Source organism: Polypterus senegalus, chromosome 1 (assembly GCF_016835505.1).
Source record: "Polypterus senegalus isolate Bchr_013 chromosome 1, ASM1683550v1, whole genome shotgun sequence".
Taxonomy (NCBI): Eukaryota; Metazoa; Chordata; class Cladistia; order Polypteriformes; family Polypteridae; genus Polypterus; species Polypterus senegalus.
Window position 1 is genome coordinate 280715629 of NC_053154.1, and position 22469 is coordinate 280738097.

A 22469-nucleotide genomic window follows, 5' to 3' on the forward strand; every position below is an offset into this window, starting at 1 on the left:
AAAACAGATTTTAATTTTGATCTTAATTGAAATATTTAGTTGTTTTTAAAAGCTTTCAATTCTGATGCTTTAATACAGACTGTTCAACAAAAGGATAACAAGAAACACAAAAAGAATAGTTTAAGGTCAGAATTTAGTTCTTAAATATTGGATTGTTTTTTTTTTTTAGTCTGATCCCATTTTTTATAAAATTGAAAACCGTTTATGGTCTTACCTTTATTTATAAATGAAGTCCATGCACTTATCCTTCTCCACGTAAATCTCTGTGAGTTTCTTGTAAAAGTCCTCCATATTTTCCTTTAGTTCTAAAAGTCTTCAATATTTCATTTTGGCAGTCAGTCGGAACAAAAAAATAAAAATAAATGGACTGCTGCCATGCACTTGACTTTCTGATATCGCTAACTTATTGACGCCTCTGCGTAAAAGAACAGCAGCAATAAGCACCTGTTGGGCTCACATGCACCCCCTTCAGTGCGGCACAGTACTGTCTGCCTCACCTTGTGTCTTCTCACTGCAGATCAGCAAGATTAAATATGTCATAGACTCATTAAAGATATTAGCCAGACTGTGGAAAGTCAGGGTGTATAATAAACGTGTTATATTGGCGACATACACAGAGACGGTAACAGGCATGCGCCAAATGCATGCATCAACCCCGTGTGTGAGGGAGAGTACAGTCCGAGGTGAGTTGAGGCTTGTCACTGCCGCACCTCGCGTTTCTCCCCTATATTTGAACAGGAAATGCGCCAATTCAGTGATTTTGACTATAAAAATGATTAAAATTATTGGAATCATACAGAAAACAAATTTACAGCACAGACCTACCTGTGGACACATTTATGTTATCATTATTATTGTTTTTTTGTTTTTTTTTTTTCTTTTTCATGATGACAGGTGAGTTCCTGCCTCCCCTGACCGCATGTCCCTGGTTGCACCCCAGACTAACTGGACTCCTCCTTGAATTAAGTGAGCCGTTGTTTCCAGTTTTTTTTTTTTTTTACATCTATCCAGAAATTATAGATTGGTGATGTGTGTGTGTGTGTGTCAGTGTCAGGTGGGTAAGAATTTGTTCTTTTTATATTTTAATAATTTGATTATTTAGACAGTCACTTACTAATAGCACATAAGTGGGTAACAGTAAAGTAGCTGCCCTTTTCACACTCATTTGTGCTGCTGTCTGCTCAACAATTATCTGTATTCAGATACAATTAGCAAAGTAACGTCACAGAAAAAGTGAATAATAACAAAAATGCCATTCCATGTCAAATCAACCAATGGCCAGTGAATGCACTTTGGACTCCAAAAATTCTGGAAAAGTTACCAGGTGTACCCATGTTAGTTAGGAGACACCTCTTTTGATGTAAGATCAATACTTTCCAAAATACAGCCAATTTACCGAGTGGAGGGGGGTTTCGATTTTATCGGCTTCATTTTTTCATCAAATTTCACAAGTCCATAGCTCAAGAATTAAACCACCGAGCAGGCTCTGACTTTCCACGCTGGTACATTAATTGGTATATTATGTGACAAAATTAAAACATTTGGTCCAGATGATCTGCATGGTCAAAGCAGCCCCTTGAACCTGAGCAAAACTTAAGCTGAGTTTTTGGCTTAGCTATGTTTAGGCCTCAGAAACACATATTTGCAACCAACACAGACTTCTGATTTTTTTTCCTTATTCACGTAACTATATAGGCTTTCTAAAAAAGCAATAAACAGAAAAGTAACTGCAACAGGGTTTGAACAGCAGACCTCTCAAATCCAAAAAAATCATTTTGTATTTTATTTTCAGAGCACCCTAACAGCATGTGGGAATTTGCAGATAATTCTTTAAATATTTTCCATTTATTTTACATTGTCCCTTCTATCTCAAAACACAAACCTTACTTTTCTGATGCAAATCTTCTATGTTTATTTTCCATCCTAAACATAGGTTGAATGTGCCATGTGTCAATAATGGTAATTATTGAATTTTCAATCAGTAAGTTATCAAAAATGTCAAACTTTTTTACGTATTATTTGACGATGTCCTAGCTCGTGTTGCTGAGCAGAGAATGCAGTTCTCCATGGTGAAAAGAGTACCTGGTGGTTGAGAATACCGCTGTTACATCCCTATAGAAGATGGCAAACTCCTAATCAGCCGGGTGTCTGGAGAAGACAGTCAATTGACTGTCCGAATATTCACCACTGAAGCAGCAGTTGAGATCCTGCCCTCTCACGATCGCACTCCTGATGGATCAGATGTGTCCCTCACATTAGACCAGTGTCCTATGTTGGGTGCATGTATGATGAAACATGTTGGACTGGTGTGATTTGTGGCAAGAGTGAAGTGAATTAGACATACTGATATGTTTCATGCACCCAAGCTATCCTGCCCAGTCTTTCCATTGACCACCTAGAGACGATATTTGTTGGGTGCCATTACAGCGTGTCATTGCACTACTTATCTGTTTAGTGCACCTACAACGGTCAGTGGGCAGCAGTACCATCTTGATCTCGAGGACACTCTGCACTTTGATTGAAACAGACATGAAATGGGTCACAGTCCTGCTGTTGCAATACCAACATGTTAACATTGATGATAAATCAGGCAGCAGTTGGTTATGTGTTGTGCTTAATGTGCCTTTGGTTACTGTTAGTGATGAAGAACTTGATGATTATCATTACTGACAAATGGTGAACTTGACCCATGTTTAGAATGAAAAATAAAAATGAAAGATTGAAATAAGAAAAGACGTGATTTTTGAGAAAGAAGGGTCCATGCAGGATAACAGAAAAATAATTTTAAAGCTGTCTGGACATTCTCACAGTGCATTAAAGTAATCTGAAAATTAGACCCAAAATGATTTTTTCATATTTAAGTGGTCTACTGGACAAACCCTGATGCACCTTCTTGTTTGTATGTAACCTTCTGAAATGCCCTGTGTAGGTATCTAAACATGGAAAAAAAGGAGTTATAAAGTGTGCTTTCAACATGGATAACACGGTGGAACTGGTTTGGTTCGTTTTGTTTTTTCTTTTCAGAATTTTTTGAGACTGTGTGGGATTTCTGGAAATCAGTTGATTTGACATGGATTGACCCAGAAAAAAATTTCCCCAAAGAGTAAACTTGACACCACTTCACTCTTCTGAAAGCAAAAGAAAAGGAAAAAACCCGGGCAGCTTAATAAACAATGAGAATTCATTACCAATTAAAGGTTGAAAATGGCTGACTGCTTAATGAACCAGTGGGAACAAAAAGCTGCAGCCATGAGGGACCCCTGAGGACTGAACACTGAGGACCCCTGGCCTGCTTGCCACAAATGACACTTTCAATAGCAGATCATGAAGACTCTCACTGCACTACTGTGTGCTGAACGTGCGTCATGGGACCTCCTCCGTGTAACGTGGCTCGAGGGTCTGCACGATGAAACGCTGCAAGTGTAAGACAACTACAACGAGCAATAAACTGGATTAGAAAACGGCACACTGCGTAGGAAAATGGACAGGCCTTACTTTTCATTGAGCCCCCTTTGGCCTGCACGTCTGTCAATCTCCAGTCCTGGTGGTCTTCATTCTCACACTTTTCCTAATCAGTGATTAGTTTTCACTGCTAATTAAATTCTCTTTCTCCCTTCATTTTGATAGCCCTGTTTTTAAAGATTCAGTGCTCTGAATTGATTCTTTTCTTCATTAAATGGCAGCCATTAAGAAAGGAGACATGACCAGCCAACAGATGACAAGCTAAATTGGGGGTTCAAACTCCAACCAGATTTTTAATGAGAATCCCATTCATTTGTTAATTAAGCTTGTTTTTGAGCGCCATCACAATGTTTGGGTGACCTGAGAGATCAACTTTACTGAGACCTTCACCTTTACTTTCACATACTGTGTGATGGGCACAGGTGAGCTGGTCATGTGGCGGCTCGTTTTGTGTCTCATATTGTTTGGCTGCTAATTAAGGAACAACAAAGGGACCGGAGTCAAGTTAATTAGCAGCAAAAACTAGTCACTAATCAAGAAGATGGTTAGAATGAAAGCCTGCAGCCACTGCGGCCCACCAGGACTGGCGTTCAACACCCATGTGCTAGAGTGACCCTGGGACCCCAGATGGCTGCCGATCACATGAGCATATTGGTTTTAATTTAGATAAAGAATAATGTCTGGTTTTTGTACAAAAAAAAAGACATCAGCATTTACTGGTTGAAACACTCCCCGGAAACTCACAAAATTTAGACGAGGAAGAAAAATGAAGCCATAGGTTGGATACACAAGAAGGCCAGAAACGGCTCTTGAGATCACTAAGACCAGGCTGAAAGCCCACTTGAAGGCAGAAGACCACCAACAAACGAGACCTGCAGTGACCTAGAACTACAGTCGTTCACGTGAACCCGGCGGCAGTGGGCACCAAGTGCGTCAGCTTCATCCAGTTGAGGACTGTCAGGGCTGAACGCGTCTTACTAGTAATTGGAAATATGTAATAAACGGTCAACACAATCCAGTCAACTGCAGCAGCCCCGGCCGGACGCTCACCGTTTTAGTTCAGATTTCTTTCTTTGGTTTGATTTTTATTTTTTTCCTCTCACTGCCCTGCATGTTGACTTTAGGTCAGAGCTCTGCCAGCTGGGGTGGGCACACGTCCCCCACTGGATGTCTCCATGAACGACATTTTGGGAGGGCGAGTGATCTCACGTCCCGTCCGTCCGTCTGTCTTTTTCTACCCCTCATTGTATATTTGATTGTCAATTTTGTTATGTACAGATGCCTAGCCACGTTTTTCTATACAGTGAAATAACACAATCAGCATATATTTTAGAACGCATAGTCACTATGAATAGACCAAAGCAAAAACCGTAACTGTTTGTGTGTCAAGTTTTATTTTCTGTTGTTTTCCAAACAGCATTGTATGTAGCCATCATGTAAATTTTTCATGCTGTAAATTTTCTGTACAAAGAAAGAAAAAGTGGTCTTTTTAATAAAACCAGTGAAAACCTAGCGGAGCCGTGCGTCTTTTCCTTTTCAGATTTCAGCTCCTCCGTTTTTCTGGTTACACGGCAGCTCACCCAGAGCACGTGACGCTTTAACTCGAGAGCGGAAGCCGCGCATTCGGACTCTGCCAGCACCTCAATGGCTGTGAACAGACTTTGTTTCCCACCTGTTGGCAGCCCCCTCTTCAGTCAATTCCATCTCAGGCTGTCATATGTATGGCACAGCTGGGGGTTCAACTGTCACAAGAATGAAGACGTTCAGCTGGCTCGATGCTCTTTATTATCACGTTTTCTGTCTTCCTTCACTTCGCTACGCTACATTTTCAAATGCATCCTTCACTTCGCTACGCTACATTTTCAAATGCAATCTCTGATACTTTTAACCAGACACATTCATTTCTGCAATTTTAAGCCAAAAGGGCTACTCAAATTCGCACATTACGGTACTGAGTCTCTGATCTGAAATGCGGTTTTCGAGTCTATGAAGAAGGGGACAGCACAGGGAAACGTATGTCCTCATGTAAACTTAATAAAAAGTTGCAGTTGTTACACTACATTACATCAAAATGAGTGTTGCTGTCGTTACTGTAAAACGTTATTCATTTTGACCATCTGAAAATGCCCTGAAAAAGTATAAAATAAGGAATGAGTACAAGAGTCATGCGTCTGTAGAATTGTATCTGTAACTCGTTTCCCACTTACAGTATGTAGATACTACTGAGGAGTTGTTACTTGTCATTCACCGTGCGCCCAGCTTTTCCTAATAGCTGAAGACAAAAGTGCAGTACAGTCACTGACGCGTGGAAAAAACATTCAAAAATACAAGAAAATTCAAGTTAGTTATTGACAATGTTAAGCAAACATTCACGACTCATATTGAAATAGCTGAATAACTGGCTTCAGCTGAGGATGAAAAGCAACGGTTGCAAAATCAGAATGCAAAACTGGCTACGCTGGAAGATAGATATGGAAGGAGCAACATCAGAATCGAAGGTCTCCTGAAAAATGGGAAAGTGCAAACGCAGTGAAATTCAGATAACTGGAGAGGGCTTTATATCTGACATTGAGATCTCAGCAGCCTCCAAACCGAAATTCCTAATTGTCTGTTTCGACAAACTACAGGCCAAACAAAACTTTATGTCCCTTCTTAGACATAAAGACGAGATTATATCTGAAAACAACCGCATTCATATTTTCCCAGATTTCTCCCCTGCAACAGCTGGTAAACGTGCCGCATTCAAGAGTGCAGACACTGACCTGAAATCAGATGCAGCTTCTTTTACCCTGCCAAACTAAAAGGGTTATTGAAGATCAGTCCTACATTTTTCGTCCTCTGGATGAAGCAGATAAAGAGCTAAGAAGAATGAACTCGACACTCTTGAAACACAACCATGAGTTACCTTGTGTTACACCGTGCTCCAGCAGGGCAAAGAAGATTCTACTTGAAGCTTGCATTCTGGACCATTTGTAATGTGACTTTTTTTGCCATAACAATATGTTACTGTATATTTTATTTATTTGATGCTATATATTTTCTTTTTGGCCATTCCTTTACTTTTTAAGCTGCTATTATTATATTGATATTTCTTTCATTAATTATATGCACATTTTGGCTACATCTTGCCTAATCAGTTATCAAAAAGAAAACAGCTATTGAAAGTATGTTTTAAGCTTTAGTTATTATATTCAAATTGCTTCCATTAATTAGATGCACGCTTTAGCTTTGACAAAGTAAACAGCTATTGACTTTTTGTTAAACTTTACCTACATAACCTTCTTTTTCCTGTGTACTTAGCTTTTTATTATCATCATACCCTTGGTTTATTATATTTGGACTGTATCTTTACAAGATATCTCAGTTTGTAACCTTCTGGGTTTGATATGACGCTCTGGACGTGCTCGGTCTCTTGGCACGTCATACAACCAGGACTTCACAAAATGCGGTTTGTCTTACCTGCTGAGGTACATTAGACGGGGTGGTCCGAGGGGAGAAAGAGAGCAATGCAATTTCTCTCTCTCTTTTTTCCTCCTTTTACCCCAATAACCATTGTTTCACTTGACAATAATATGAACTCTACATCAAAACTAATCATATGTAACAATGTACTTACTGTACCTTAACCCGAGACTACAAAATGTCAACAAAAATTCAGAAGTAACATTTCTATGGCCAAATAGTGAACTTTGTTAGCTGGAATATCTCAAACATGAATTACAGAGAAAGAACGTACTCTCTCACTTAAGTCTAAATACCAAGATAGACTCACTTACTAAGTAAGGACCAGTTTCAGTTGCAAAGAGACTGGACTGGACAAATTTTTCACTCCAGCTACACAAAGAAAACCAGGAGCGTGGGAATCTTAATACATAGAACTGTCCCATTTGCAGTGTCAGATGTACTATCAGATTCCAAAGAGCGATATGTCATGGTGATGGACAATCTATCCAATACTATAGTGATTTTCATCAATATCTATGCATTTACGTGGATGATAGAGCTTTCTTCCAGAATGTATTTGCATCTATTCCTAATGCAAACACAAATAAATTAATGTTTTCAATCCAGATCTGGACAGATCCTCAGCCACAACTGCGATATCATCGAATAGTGCAAAAATAATTACACAGTTTGTAATGTTTCATAATTGTTCAGACCCATGGACATTTTTAAATCCTAACCTAAGAGCATACTCCTCCTTCTCACCCATACATCACTGTTACTCAAGAATTGATTATTTACTCATAGAAAATCATTTTTTGCCCACTATCAAATCTTATTGTTATCTCTGATCATGGAGCTTAACTTACTGTGTCCTACACGCTCGTCTCGCAGCTGTTATCTTAACCCCATGTCATTAGCTGATGAGCACTGTACAGAATTAATATCCAAGCAAGCCAATTATTTTCTGGAGACAAATGCATCCTCAGAGGTCTCAGCAGGTATATTCTGGGAAACTCTGAAGGTATTTTTAAGAGGACAGATTATTTCATATCTTTCTCAAAAAAAAATGAACCGGAAACCAAGAAGATGTCAGAGTTAGTGGTGAAATTACCAGAATAGATTTAGAACACGCCAGGTCTCCAAATGAGGCACTTTATAGGAAAAGACAGGTTTGGCAATCACAGTTTAACCTCTTGACTACGAAAAAAATGGAACTTTGATCTTTAAATCATTAGTATGAACATTAAGAGAAGGTCAAAAGGATCTTGGCCCAACAAATCCACAAGTACAAAATCCATAACAACAGGATTCAACAACACAGATCAAGAAAAAATTATTATTGCCCATAAAAATATAACCCACACATTCATAGAGTATTATATGTAAGTCCTTATATTCTACTCAGTTTAAAGAAGATAAGACACAATCTAATGAGTTTCACGATACATTACAGATGCCACAGTTAGATACTCTTAGTGCTGTGGAACTGGATAAACCTCCGACACTCTCGGAATTACTGGACGCTATAAACTCACTTCAAAGTGGGAATGCAGCTGGGTCCAATGACTACTCAGTGGAATTGTATAGAAAAAAAAATTCTCAAATAAGTTAGTTCCACAATTATTAGCAATGTTTATAAAAGCTAAAAGGCAACACAATTCTACCTCAGACCTTTCACCAAGCATTAATTACCATCTTTCCTAAGAAAAATAAGGACTTATTGCATCGTACAGACCAATATCACTTCTGAATAATGACGTTAAGATACTCTCCAAAGTTCAGGCTAGAAGGATTGAGAAAGTGCTTCCTTCTGTAATATCACAAGACCACACTGGATTTATTAAAGGCAGACACTTCTAACCTACGATGTTTGTTTAATTTAATATATTCAACCATTAAATCTAACACCCCAGAGGTCTTACTGTCTTTTGAAGCAGAAAAAACATTTCTTATGATTGAATGGGATTACTTATTCACCACATTAGACAAAAAAATGTCTAACAACATATGTGCATGGATTGAACTACAAGCCTCAGTTTGGATTGCCATTATTTTAGACTACTTCAAACTAGAACGTGGTACTCAACAAGGATATCCCTTATCGCCTTTGCTCCTGGCAATCACCATTGAACCACTGGCTGTCCACTTTCAAAATGTATCAGAGATAAAGGGGATACCCAGAGAAGAACTTGAACAGAAAATATCACTATTTGCAGATGATATGGCACTGTATATTTCGAACCACAAAACTTTGTGCTAGCAGCTCTAAAAGCACTTGCAGATTTCCAAAAGATATCTGGATTCAAAAACAATTTAAATAAAAGTGTGTTTTTTCCAGTGAGTTCTCTAGCTCACAATGTCAGACTGGACACTTTCCCATTTATTTTAGCAGATCAGTTTAAATATCTAGGGATAAATATCAGAAGTAAATAAGACTATTTAATAAAATAAAGCTCTTTTTCAATAAAATTTTGCTGTCTGCACTATAAAAAAATGAAACAAGATGTGAATAGATGGTCTACCCTCCATCTTACATTAGCAGGGAGAATCAACATTGTTAAGATGACCATCCTTCCCAAGCTTCTCTTCCTACTTCAAGGCATCCCCATATACATTAACAAATCATTTTTTAAGAAATCAGACTCAATTTATTTGGAATTCAAAACATCCACGCATCCAAAAGGCAACTCTACAACAACTTAAAGCAGAAGGTGGCATGACACTATCGAACTTTCAATGTTATTACTGGGCATCAAATATACAAGCTATAAAAACCTGGACACCGACACAAATTGATGACCATACACAAGCCAGGTCTGCAACAGAAATAAAACCTTGCAGTACTTCTTTATATTCCCTGCTCTGTGCCCCAGTAAAATACAAATTGCCATCAATACACTGTAGTACTAAGCGTGTTGTACCGTGTTAGCCATTATGGATGTATTGAGATAACTAAAAAGATTACAATATGTAGGCTTTCAAGGCAAATCAGGCCCCTTCTTTAGGCAAGGTGTGAACTGCCTCGAAAGCTTCCATATTGTAATCTTTTTAGTTAGCCACTAAAAGGTGTCATTTTGCTTGAAGTCTCACTACGTTAATACACTGATAATCCATGAATCAAAAAAGTTGGGACAGTGCGGCATTTACCACTTTGTCCAGTTCCCCTGTCTTTTAACAACACTTAAAAAGACATTTAGGCATTGAAGAACTCAAGTGACTAAGTGTTGCAGGTGTTAGTTTGTCCCATTCTTCCTACAAACAACGTTTTAGGTGCGCAACAGTACGGGGTCTTCGTTGACGCATTTTTCATTTCAAAATGCGCCAAACATTCTCTATAGGAGACAAATCAGGGCTGCAGGCAGGCCAGTCAAGCATCCGCACCCTCTTCTTATGCAGCCATACCTTTGTTATGCGCGCACTATGTGGTTTGGCATTGTCTTGCTGAAGTAAGCATGGGCGTCCCTGGAAAAGACGTCGTCTTGATTGGTGGTGCCATCGCAGAAGTGCAAGTTACCTTTGCCAAAGGCACTGACACAACCCCATACCATGACAGACCCTGGCTTTTGGACTTGTATCTGGTAACAGTCTGGATGGTCCTTTTCCTCTTTGGCCCGCAGCACACGGCGTCCATTTCTTCCAAAAAAGATGTGAAAAACCGATTCGTCTGACCACAATACATGTTTCCACTGCACAATGGACCATCCCAGATGCCTCCGAGCCCAGAGAAGTCAACGGCACTTCTGGACACTATTTATGTAGGGCTTCCTTTTGGCAAAGTACAGTTTTAGCTGGCATTTCCTAATGTAACTACGTACTGTAGTGCTTGAGAGTGACTTCCTGAAGTAGTCCTGAGCCCACGCAGTTATATCATTTATTGATGAATGACGGTTTTTAATGCAGTGCCGTCTGAGGGCTCGGAGATAACGGCCATTCAGTTTAGGCTTGCACCCTTGGCCTTTGCACACGGTAATTTCTCCAGATTTCCTGATTCTTTTCACTATGTTATGCACTGTAGAGGGAGAAATGCCCAAATCTCTTCCGATCTGTCTTTGAGAAATGTTTTTCTTCATCATTTCAAAGATTCTTGCCCACACTTGGTGGCAAACTGGCGATCCTCTGCCCATCTTTGCTCCTAAAGGAGTAGGCCTTTCCTCGATGCTGCTTTTGTACCGAATCATGATTGCAATCACCTGTTAACATCACCAGTTTCAAATCCCATCATTATTTAGTTATTATACCTCATTACTACCCCTGAATTGCCCTCATCCCAACTTTTTTTGGAATGTGTTGCAAGCCTGAATGGCAAGAATGGATGTTTATTTACAAATCAAATGATGTTGACCAAAAAAAACATGAATTATCTTGTGTTCATACTGTCTGCAATGAAATAAAAGTTAAGGGAAATTTGTAAATTACTGCTTTATTTTTTTATTCACATTTTCCACACTGTCCCAACTTTTTCTGATTGGGGTTGTACATATACACAAAGCATTCAATCATTCATCGTGCACATTTATCTAATTTAAAATTGTCCAAAATGTTTCCAGGGCAAGATTCAACTCGTGAACAGTGCCATCGAGCTCCAGCCTCACTGGCCTACATGTTTTGGGTGTACACAAAATGAACATCATTCTGGACCAAAATCTTTAAATGCCTATCAGACAGCCTTGGGGTCCCAATCCCTCCTAACCCACTAATAGTTGTGTTTGGTGTACTCCCAGATGGGCTTAAAATGGAGAAGGACAAAGAAATTGTAATTTCCTTTACTTCGCCACTGGCACAGAGACTTATTTTGCTCAACTGGAAGAATCCTAACTCATCTATTTTAAGTCAGTGGGTAACTGATGGTATATATTATCTGAAATTGGAAAAAGTAAAATTCTCACTTTGAGGATCTGCGCAAAACTTTTTTAAAACCTGCCAGGATCTAATCTCTCTATTATAAAAAAAATCTTGGGACGAGACTACACTTTTTTCCTGTGACAAGACGTGATCTTTTGAAGAGAGACAGAGAGACACTTTCACGTCCTGTGCAACAGTCAACTCACACCATACAACCTTTGGAAGCAAGTCCTGTGAGACGCTGACTTTTGCAAGTCATGCCCTACTTACAACCATTTTCGAACAAGACCACGGTCATCTAACGTCTCAGTTGTTGGAATGCTTTTGATAGACACACTTTTATACGTTCTAGATGATACATCAACAACTAAGTGAAGAAGAAACAGCAACGCACCACACCCGGGGCTGGAAAAAGACAAAGTAGAACATAGTGAAGAATTCAAAAACATTGGCGCGAAACACATGTGGAGCAGGTTAGAGATAATGGAAGTAGGAAAATTCGAAATTCTCAAAAAAATACTAGTAAAAAAGTTACATTGGCGCAAACAAACAGAAAATATTACTCGATGAAATAACAGAACAGCGAAAAAGAGATCGAGTAGTGTTTGAGGATGTCTGAGGAGAAGAGAGACAAGGCAGTGAGACAATAGGACAGCTGCGCCACACGAAATGCAGATTACACGGCACAGCAGCAGATCCAGCAAAGAGGAGGTAAAAAAAAAAAAAACCAAAAAAAAAACAACTGTTATTTGTTTCCCATTGTATTGCCGTTTAAGAGGGGTTTTGGAGGAGCGACTGCCTCTTCTTGGGGTGCATTCAGCCCCCCCTTCACAATGGTGCATAGAATTACGCTTCGATTTGGGGAAATGGATTCTCTACCTTCCTTGTTTCCTTCCATAGAGTAGCTCTGGATGCTGGCTCTCCTCTTTTTCTCTTTGGTGGGGGATGAATTTTGCTTTAACTTGTAGCGGGGCTACATAGTATAGTGTTGTCAATGTTAGTACTTAGTGCGTTTTGTTTCCATTGTCCCGTTTGCTGTTTATGTGTGCGTCAGTGAATGTTGTCCCCGTAAATACAGGGGGGACGGATGATGGAAAGAGACCACAGCCCCAGGATGGAAAGCACCTGTTTTAAATCACAATCAATCAGTTACATCCGGCTCTTAACTATTTAAACAATCAGGAGGGAACAAAGAGAAGGAGAGAGGAGAGGAGAAAGATGGAGATTTTCATTTTCACGACCACAAATCATCTTTACCTGCTATTTTCCACATCGCGCTTTTGGTAACCGGTTTGTTTTTCATTCCGCCGGACTTGCTTCAATTCCCTCATCGCTAGAGACCCTGGGGTCGGACTTCATCATCCACCACAAGTCAGGGATTCACGGTGAGGTTGTGCCATTTGTTCCAGGAAATACAAACGCATCACATATCTGTTGACCAGTCATCCGCATTCAGGACAGTAATATACTCGGACTCAAGTTCACGATCATTCGTTCCATATTTCATTTATTGTTGTTATTTGTTATGTTACAGGGGCAAGGAAGGGGTTGTTGTGTGTGTGTGTGTGTATGTACATATATATATATATATATATATATATATATATATATATATATATATATGGTGGTGTCATGTTGCTTTGGCGGAGGCATATATATATATTTTTTTTTTCTTCCTACGTGTGAAATGTGCAGTAGTGTTTTGTTTGCCATTTAATATATTAACCACCTATTTTTACATATCTGTTTTTGCGTGTTTGTGTAAACAGTCGATTGACGGGGAAAATTTCATTTGTTAGGGGTACAGCTTGATATATAAGATTCAATCTCAGTAATTTATCCAGGCCACAGGTCTTGGAGGTGTAGCTGCCGGCTGGGTAAGGGGTCGGCCATAACAAACTTTGATTTAATTGTAGGGAATGTTATCTGCTTCTAATTAAAATTAGTCAATAAATTAAAAAAAAAAAAAGACGTAATCAGAGGCACTATACAACACTTACCGTGACAGATCTCTTGTCAGGTCTGGAGGACACCTGTAAATCCAGAGGTTCTAAAGTGTGTTTGACGGTTGTTGTCGTGATTTTTTTTATAGGCATTTCACTACAATGTGCACTGTGAGTCTGACTGTTTGTGACAAATCAAATGTCATTTGACACCCCCAGCACACTCTGAAGGAATACAACATGCCAAGACCGAACCGGAAGCCAAGCAATTTCTGAATCAGGATGCCAACTTCATGTCTCTTTACTGAAGATTAACAGTTAAATGTATGCTGATCTTGGTTTTTCTTTTCTTATGTTATGCAATATAAATACTTGCATGTGCATGCATTGCTCATCTTTTTGTATGGCATTGAGTTAAGCAGATTTGATTCACTGTCTTCTCTCACTCCAAGAAGCCCACTGCAATGTCACTTAGTCTGATCTTGGTCCAATGCAAGTCTGCAGCTCTGAGGCACACTGCCACGGTGTCAAGTCCCCCAAGCGAGTCTTGTTACCACACGAAGACCCGACCAGCAGGGGATCAGGCCGAGCTCACAGCTCACGTAGTGTCCTTGTCTGTCCATCCATCCAGCCACCTATCATTTAAGTCTTTGGTTTTCACTTCAGCAGATGCATTATGAGCTTGGGTGTGGACACTAAAGATGCCAGAGCTGCAGACAAGACGCACAACATTTGGAGGCGATTGCCTGAACTTGACTGTTAACACTTTGCCTGCACCCTGAGCTCGGCCCATGAGGTGCCCTCAGCAGGCTGTGCCCTTTAGCTAAGAGGACAGGTCAACAAGACTCTCTGGCGTCGGTGCTCCATTTACATGAATCAAGAGAGCAGGCCCATGGACGTGACCAATATATTAATAAACCAACACCACCATTGTGACTGTGACCTGTTCTGTCACTGGGATCTAACAGGATTAGTTCCAAAAAGTTATGAAACAAAAGCGTAAAGGGCAGATGCTTGGGGTGTGCACTTACAATATTTAATGGTTCTGGGACTGAGAGGTGCAAGCTATGAGGAGAGCAGGAGGAGTTGAACATTTAGTTTTGTCAAAGGGAGATTAAGAGGAGACATGATTAAAGTGTTTAAAACTATGAAGGGAGTAAGCACAGCGGATCGAGACTATGACTTTAAAAGAATACGGGGACACAGCTGGGAACTTGCTAAATGCAGATTTCACAATTAGGACGTTTTCTTCCCACAGAAAGCCATAAATACATGCTGTAAGTTACCAAGAAGTGTGGTGGACAGCAGGACTTTCAAATCTCAACTTGATGTCTTTTCAGACAATCTGGCTGAATAGGATGGACAGGATTGTTGGGCTGAATGGTCCATTGTCGTTAAAAATGTTCTAATGTTTAATGTAACACAACCTTCTGAAACTGAGGGTCTGTCGCAGCCGCAGTGGGTACAAGACAGCCATCATAGGTTAGAATCATTAATGAAAGTCACAGACACACTCGTGTGGATTGAATGTGAAAGAAAACCCAAGCAAACACAAGGAGAATATGCAGATGCCACACAACTACCAGGATGCTGGACCCATGAAGTACCCGCAGTAACCACTCCACTGCCACACTATCCACTTACTATATTTGTTGTACAATATTCTTCAGAAAATATCACGGATATGCGTGAAAATTTCATTCTGGATGTTCTACCGGGCTTTTCTTTAGATATTTGTTGGACTGAATGCCAGCCGGCCAGGCCTGTGTTGTGTGTCGTGCTTGTGCCCGCTGTGCTTTTACTTTCTCTCATCTTTCTGGATGTTTCTCACATTGTTCATGGTTTGTTCCCTGCCTGTACTACACACATTTACCACATAAGTCAACAGTTGAAGAGGTTTTTTAAATTATTCATTTTTAGATCATCTCTCTCTCTCTGTGGTCCTTTGAAAGGAAGAGGATGATCTTCAGTAGGACTGGAATTGATGTGATAATATGGAGATTCTTCAGAAGGCATTGCTGATGAACCAATTTCATGCTACCATACAACATAGTAGTGACACAAATGGTCTTTTTGGATGGGGCACCTCTGTTTCATCTTAATAATGAAAAAAGCCCCAAATTATAGCAAAATAAAGGTTTATTCTGCAAACTGGGAAAGATGAACAAAGAGAGAACAATCGGACACAAACAGACCCTAGCCAGCTCACTGATAAGCTATTTGGTGGGATGGCTTACCCAATTACCCCATGGTTTTGCTAATGCCAAGCCCAAATGGTTATCCACCATTAAACCCTTGTCAAATGTAATCTCCCAAAATAGCGTGAGAGGTCACGGCCTGCTAGCTCACAGCAGTGCCTAGAGTCCCATTCTCTCAGCCCGCCTCGTTACGTCAGGCAGTATGGCCTCGCCAGTCTCCAACAGGATCTGCTTGCTGTCACCTAGTGGTCTGCCAGGTCTCTTTTTCACTTTTGGGGCAACATGTGCAGATTCCTGGGAATGCAGCCCCTGCCAACCTACACTGGCACTTGAATGGACCTAGCCAAAGAGCGGCCCCCTTCTATTGACACTCCTGTGCCATGAGACCTTCTAATCTTAAAATGCTGCTTATTGAAAAGAGTTAGGTGGATCTAGACAGGTAACAGAAGCTGGGCTGACTGACCTCCTCTCGTCCAGACTTTCCAGTTCTTCTGATCAAGTCTGATTTGCCCACAGTCAGCTCTTGGCAAGCTAGACAATTTCTTGCAGTATAGATTAGTGAAGATGATAAAAACTCTTCATTAGCATACTAAGAAGTTGGACTTTGTCTTTTGTATATCTACAGTAACCAAATACTATAAAAATCACAAACTTGTATTACTTCCACCTACCCACCTTTTTCCAGTACAAGTTTCTGGACAAGCCCACCCTCACCCAGGTATCAACGGGTACTAAACTTGAACCAGCTCTGCACAGGATGGCAACCCATCAGAACTAATATCGCTTTTACATACTCAGGCCAAATAATAATTTGTGGAGCCATACGTGTCCTTGGGTCTCCATGGATCTCATCAGACTGTGACTAGACCTGGTGTCACTGACTTTTTCACTGTGGAGCAGCTTGGCAGCGACTGCAGATCTGGAATGTTCACCAGTTTGCCTCAGTCGTCAGAACTCTTTGGTATTTTCAACACAAATAACATGGGGTCTTGCACCTTGTTGCTAAATGCCTTTCGAATGATGTCCACGGCCTGCTGGTGTGTCACATTCTGTAAACTCACTCCGTCCACCGACACCAACTCATAGCCGGCCTGCAAGCAGAGGAAAAGGCAAAATGGTCTTGTCATTTGACTTTTCCAGCTGCACAGAGCAGTCTGATAAAACAATAAAGAACGACATAAAATTATGTTAAAAAAAATCCTGAACACAACCGTTGAGAGTGGCAGCTGATTCAATATTGACATCGTGCACTTATTAAAAAGAGAGCAATAAAAGAAATCTGAGGCCACTGAAAAATAGGACTTTGGGTAGTTCTGAAACTTAACTTTGTTTTCTGCTAGGTGTGGTGTTTTTATTATTTCTTGTTTGGCTGACATGCTTACCCAACATCTGAGACACAATTGGTGGCATTTCTTCGTTTTCCCAGTTAGAGCACAGGCAGGTGAAGTCAGTAGCGTTTTTGAACCCACAACCTCGGGGTTTGAAGTCCCAAGCCTTAAACATTACACCACACTGCCTGGCGACTCAAAAATCTCAGAACATCATAAAAGTGATCCTACTTTTAGGAAAGCTGATAACATTCTTTCACTCCTACTGCGAATTTAGGAAACAAACCTTAACTTCACCAGGATTAAGGAGAGCCTTGAGCTGTCCTAACTCGCTTGAAGCTGCCTGAAGATGGCGTTCAGACTGTGATCAGCATGCACAGCCTGGGAAAGGCCGAATGTTTTGGGAACAGTGCAAACAATGAACTTGTAAAAATATATTATTGGACAGAGAGGGAAGAAATTTAGAACAAACCTCAATGATGTTACATGATCACTCCCTCCATCTACTTGCAGAAGCCATGCGCCGTCACCCAAAATGAAAGAGTCGGTAATGTTAGTGCAAAATGCAGCTTTGCAATAGCGATAATTCCGGTATGTCACAACCAAGCATTTCTCGAATTTGCCATAAACATCGAACACCCTTCTGACATGTGAGGTAACACTCAGATTAATACATTTTCTCACCACTCCACGTGAGGTAATGTTAAAGCAATGCTGCATTCTTGCACATCTTCTGCACACACGTAAAAATTGCTATAAGTGTGGATGAGCACACCTGTCAATCAGAAGCAATATCGCAGCATCAACACACAGGTGGTCATGGATGCAAACTGTACTGGAGTATCTGGCACATTAGCTTGAAGATAAGCAGGAATGGATGGGTGCTTGACAGAGAAATGTCACAAAGGTATGCTAAACTCTGCATTCCACAAACTCCTGGAAGATCTGTGTCAGTTTATAAGCACAGGAAAGTTGAAGATGACAAGTAGAGGCTCCCAAAGCATTAGATAAATGGAGCTTCACAGAAGATAAAGGGAACCCTCTTTAACCTGAGCAAGGGTGACGGGGAAACTAGAGCCTATCCGAGCAAGCATATGGCACCAGGCAGGATCAATCTCAGGAGTGTTCCCCAATTCAGGGCTTTACTCTCATTCAGGGTGAGAGTGTATCTTGGTCTTTGCCTCTTGATGGTTGTTACATTGTTATCCTTGATGTTGTTACGAAGTGGCAGCAATTACATAAGCTTTGTGTAATATCCTACCTTATTAGGTTTTCTGCATTCTTCTTCCTATTATTGTTGTTATACTACTACTTCAAATCTTCTCCTTCTTATTGTTCTTATTCTTATTATCGTCTTTGTGATAAACCCTTAGCGTTAGTATCAGATAACTATAAAACATCATCATGACATCCAATTCGAGGTTTGGGGTGCAATAAAATCAAGACATCATTCAGTCTTAGATGTGGCTTCCTACTCCTTACTGCGCCAGCAATCAGAAGGTTGCCGGTTCGAATCCCGTAAACACCAGAAGTGACTCTACTCTGTCGGCCCTTAACCTGCAATTGCACCATCCTGGGTATGACGTTAATCTGCATCCAGCCCTGCAAGCAGGTCCTCCAACTTACAGGGAAAACTCAGGGGTTGGTGGCAGAATTGGCACTCCGGCCACTGTAAAAAAAACCTCACATTCTTCAGTGTGGTGTGTCACCTGCTGCACTTGGGTCCCAATCCAGGTGGTTTGTTGTGTGGTGGGTGCAGCAACGTGCTATTAGTGCACGCTCCTAATCTACATTCTTATCTGAGGGAGACTTTTAATGCAGTTCCTGAGGTGCTTGATAAATACGAGCCGAGTTTTAATTCCCTGTATACTTTAAATATGGGCCTCATGAGATTTTGAAATAACTACATTTTAGGACAATATTATACTTATGCCAAATTTTAGACTGGGTTTTAAGCACAGCAATAGGAAAATCCCATCCTTCCATCCTTGGAGTGTCACAAGAAGTCAATGCCTAATTTAGCTGCATTAGAAGCAAGTAACTTGACATGAGACGACAGTCACTTGCAAGACCCATTTATCCTCAATTTAATTACGGCACATTTTTGGGACAACTGAGGTAATTAGAACATGCAAAGTCCACAATGCAAGTGACCAGGAAGGGAACTGAAGCCAAACTGCTGGAACTATGGTGCAGCAGCACTAACCACTGTGCTACTAAGGCGAGAAACCAAGAGGTCTTCTTAAGTAAGAAGTTTGGCATCTGAGTTACTGACGCAGTTATCTGACCAGGCCCAAGAGTGGACACTCTGAGCCTGAGAGGCAGTGTGTTTGAATCTTACAAGTGTGAGTTTTGGACTTGTCAGCACAAATCGTTCTGGACACCCCTGTGCTTGTTACTGCAGTTGCCTTCCAATCCATTTTCAAAATTATTTCTGCTTATAAGTGAACTCCTGTGGAGTCATGACTACACCCCAGCATGCTTTTAATTTTGCCAAAGTAACACAGCAGCAAGGACTACTTTTGTTGATTACAAAATGTACCCGCTTGAGGTGTTTTAATGCAGCTAGCTAGAAGGGAAAATCACAAGGGAACAAATGAGGTGACTCTTCTGGTGACACTTGGCCAGCTTCAGCTCTGCCTGCTGTCACAATATGACCTGCCAGCCTCAAGCTTGGATTTATGATTAGAGCCACATTTTTGACCACAAAAGAGTGGACCCTCCTTCGTTACCACATGGAAATACCTCTAGAGGGTAGAGACCTGCACACTATCACTTTAAACTGCGTAACAACATTCATATATGAAGATAACATCACACTCCAAAGGGATTAAAGGGATAAATAAATAAAAAATGGTAATGGTTGCCCAGTTTTACAACTGGAACATTAACAAAACCACAATGAGTAACTGGAGCTGAACCTGCACCCTCAGATATAATTGCATTTGAAATGTGTACATAACCTTTTCAGTCTAATGAGAATGACACTCTACAATAATTTGATTTTGTCAAAGACTACGCATGGGTAGTGCTGTACCACAGAGGTACACAATTTAAATTCAGCCTGTGTTAAGCGTGCAGATTAGCTTAAATGAAGATAGTAACATGGTCATCTGTGAGCAAGTGTAGGTTCAAATTGCCCTACAAATTCACCCGATGTTGGTTGCAGACTCAGAAATGAACAAATGACAGAATACAGGGGTAAGCCTTATAAAGTGCAGAGGAGCTCCTCAAGCACGCATCACACTGTACTCTGTTGCTGCTGGGTGGCACTGCCTATGGGTAGCTATACATGTTGAATAAGCAGCTGTGATTTTCTAGAAGTGCATACTGCTATAGTAAACAGCGTCCCAAAGCTACTCATCAGTATGAAGCACATTACAATTGATTTTTATGATTAGTTAAGTGAAGCTCTTAAAATGACATATGAGTCAGTAGAGCAGCAGCCTGGCAGTCCATTGTCATAGCCCATGAGTCACATTGCCTGTGAGTAGAGTGGACGAGAGAAGATGTGGCTTTGAGAGGTGTGCCAGTTACCCCCACAGTAAGATTATCATATGCGCTCTTTTATTTGTGTATCTCATACTGTTTTCTGTCTGCTGTATTGTTTGTGTTGCTAACTGCCATAAGGGACCCTGGAATCCTGCAAGTCCAAAAATGGAACAGAGAGAGGTTTTGTACTCTTTGTTAAACAATGTGCACATTTAATAATCCATGCACCTGTTTATTCTGTGTTGATGCTTACTTTACAGGGAGCACAGTGGTACGGTTGCCAGCATTGCTGCCTCAGTTCAAGTCCTAGCCGGTGTGGTGTGCATGGTCTCCCTGTGCCTGTGTACTCCGTCTTCTCCCTCCTTCCAGACAGATGCAACCTGTGCTGACTGTTGACTCTAAACTGCCCCTATATGATGCTGCCTCACAGCTTCAAAGTCCTGGGTTCAACTCCTGGTCAATGTCATTGCACAGTCTGAATGGTCTCTGGTTACTTCAGTTTACTCCCACCTGAGGAATGGCGTGCATGTTAGGTCAGTTAGCGACTCCAAATCAACTCAGTGTGCATTAGTGTGCCTTGTGATGGACTGCTGTGACATCCAAAGTGTCTGACACCTACCTCATCCTAGATGCTGCCAATTTAGGCTCTTGCACCCCATGACTCTGTCATTTAATAAGGGGATTCCTAAAAAGGGATGAGTATCCAGTATGGCCCAGGACATCCTGCCCACGGGCAAGCGCGGTCTCTTCCCCAGCTTTGTTATGCACCTTTGAACCAGTGTGCTTTGGAATGCATGGGCGAGTTATGAAACCCTTGTTGAAGGAAAGTGGTATATGTTTGAAAAAATGAATGTCAAGCCTCTAGAACAGAACACTAACAATGGGATACCATTAAGAATCGGAATACTTTGTAAACAGAAGTACAAAAAATAAAGAAAAAACAAAAAGGGAAAGTTTGACGACAAATGTCCTTAAACACGGGCTACTGCATGATGTATAAAAAGCTACATGTCACTGACTGACTCACTGACTGACAAGACATTCTCACCTGTCTGCAGACAACCGAAAGAAACAATTCAGACTCACCAAAAAGTTAATCTACAGTAATTTAAAATGTACAACTTAATTTAAAAAATAGCGTTTCAAAATGAATATTTGGAACGTGCCAGTTTATGGCAGTTATTGAACAGCTCAGATGGTAACATGTGTGACTACTAGTCAGTGGCATCATGGTTCAACAAGTCCTTCATTGTTCTTTATTAGTTCAGATGTCTGACTGGCTCTTATAAACTGTAGTGATAAATAATTTTGCAACTATGTGATTAGTATTGAATAAATCTCCTCTGTGTTTTGTCAGGACATCTTTGTTATCCATTACACAAGAGTGTACAGCAGCCCAAGGTGCTTTATATATCCATTATGGCAGAACTGTTTGACATGTGTGTATATCTGGAGAAGAGTCAGGTGAAGGAGGCTCTCTTAGGGTCTCAGAGGCAGGGAACTGAACCTGTGACCTTATGGTTTAAAGTCCAATGGCTTAGAGACATAGGGGTCACTGTCCATCACAATTAGCTTCATACCAGGCACAGATTTAAAAAAAAAAAATCTAACAATGCAAGAGCAAACAGTGCAGAACACACCTTTAAGAATGTGGAAGTTGAGGCTGCCCCTCCAGGGAAGATCTTCTCAATTTTTACCACAGGCTGAACTTTGGACTCAATTCCTCCAGATATGCTGATCCCTAGAAGAAAATAAAA

At 40.6% G+C, this 22469-nt stretch overlaps 1 protein-coding gene across 1 annotated transcript in view; it reads right to left on the reverse strand.

The window, feature by feature from the left end:
* Positions 1–15824: 15824 nt before the first annotated feature.
* The window catches only part of LOC120542817 (PDZ domain-containing protein 7-like), a 93359-nt gene continuing 86714 nt past the window's right edge, over positions 15825–22469 (reverse strand). Inside the window, exons 16-17 of the mRNA XM_039775497.1 lie at positions 22353–22453; positions 15825–16983 (exon numbers count right to left, since the gene is read on the reverse strand). Coding sequence (XP_039631431.1) covers positions 16834–16983; positions 22353–22453 — 251 coding nt within the window. The 3' untranslated portion in view covers positions 15825–16833. The remainder of the gene's footprint in view (positions 16984–22352; positions 22454–22469) is intronic.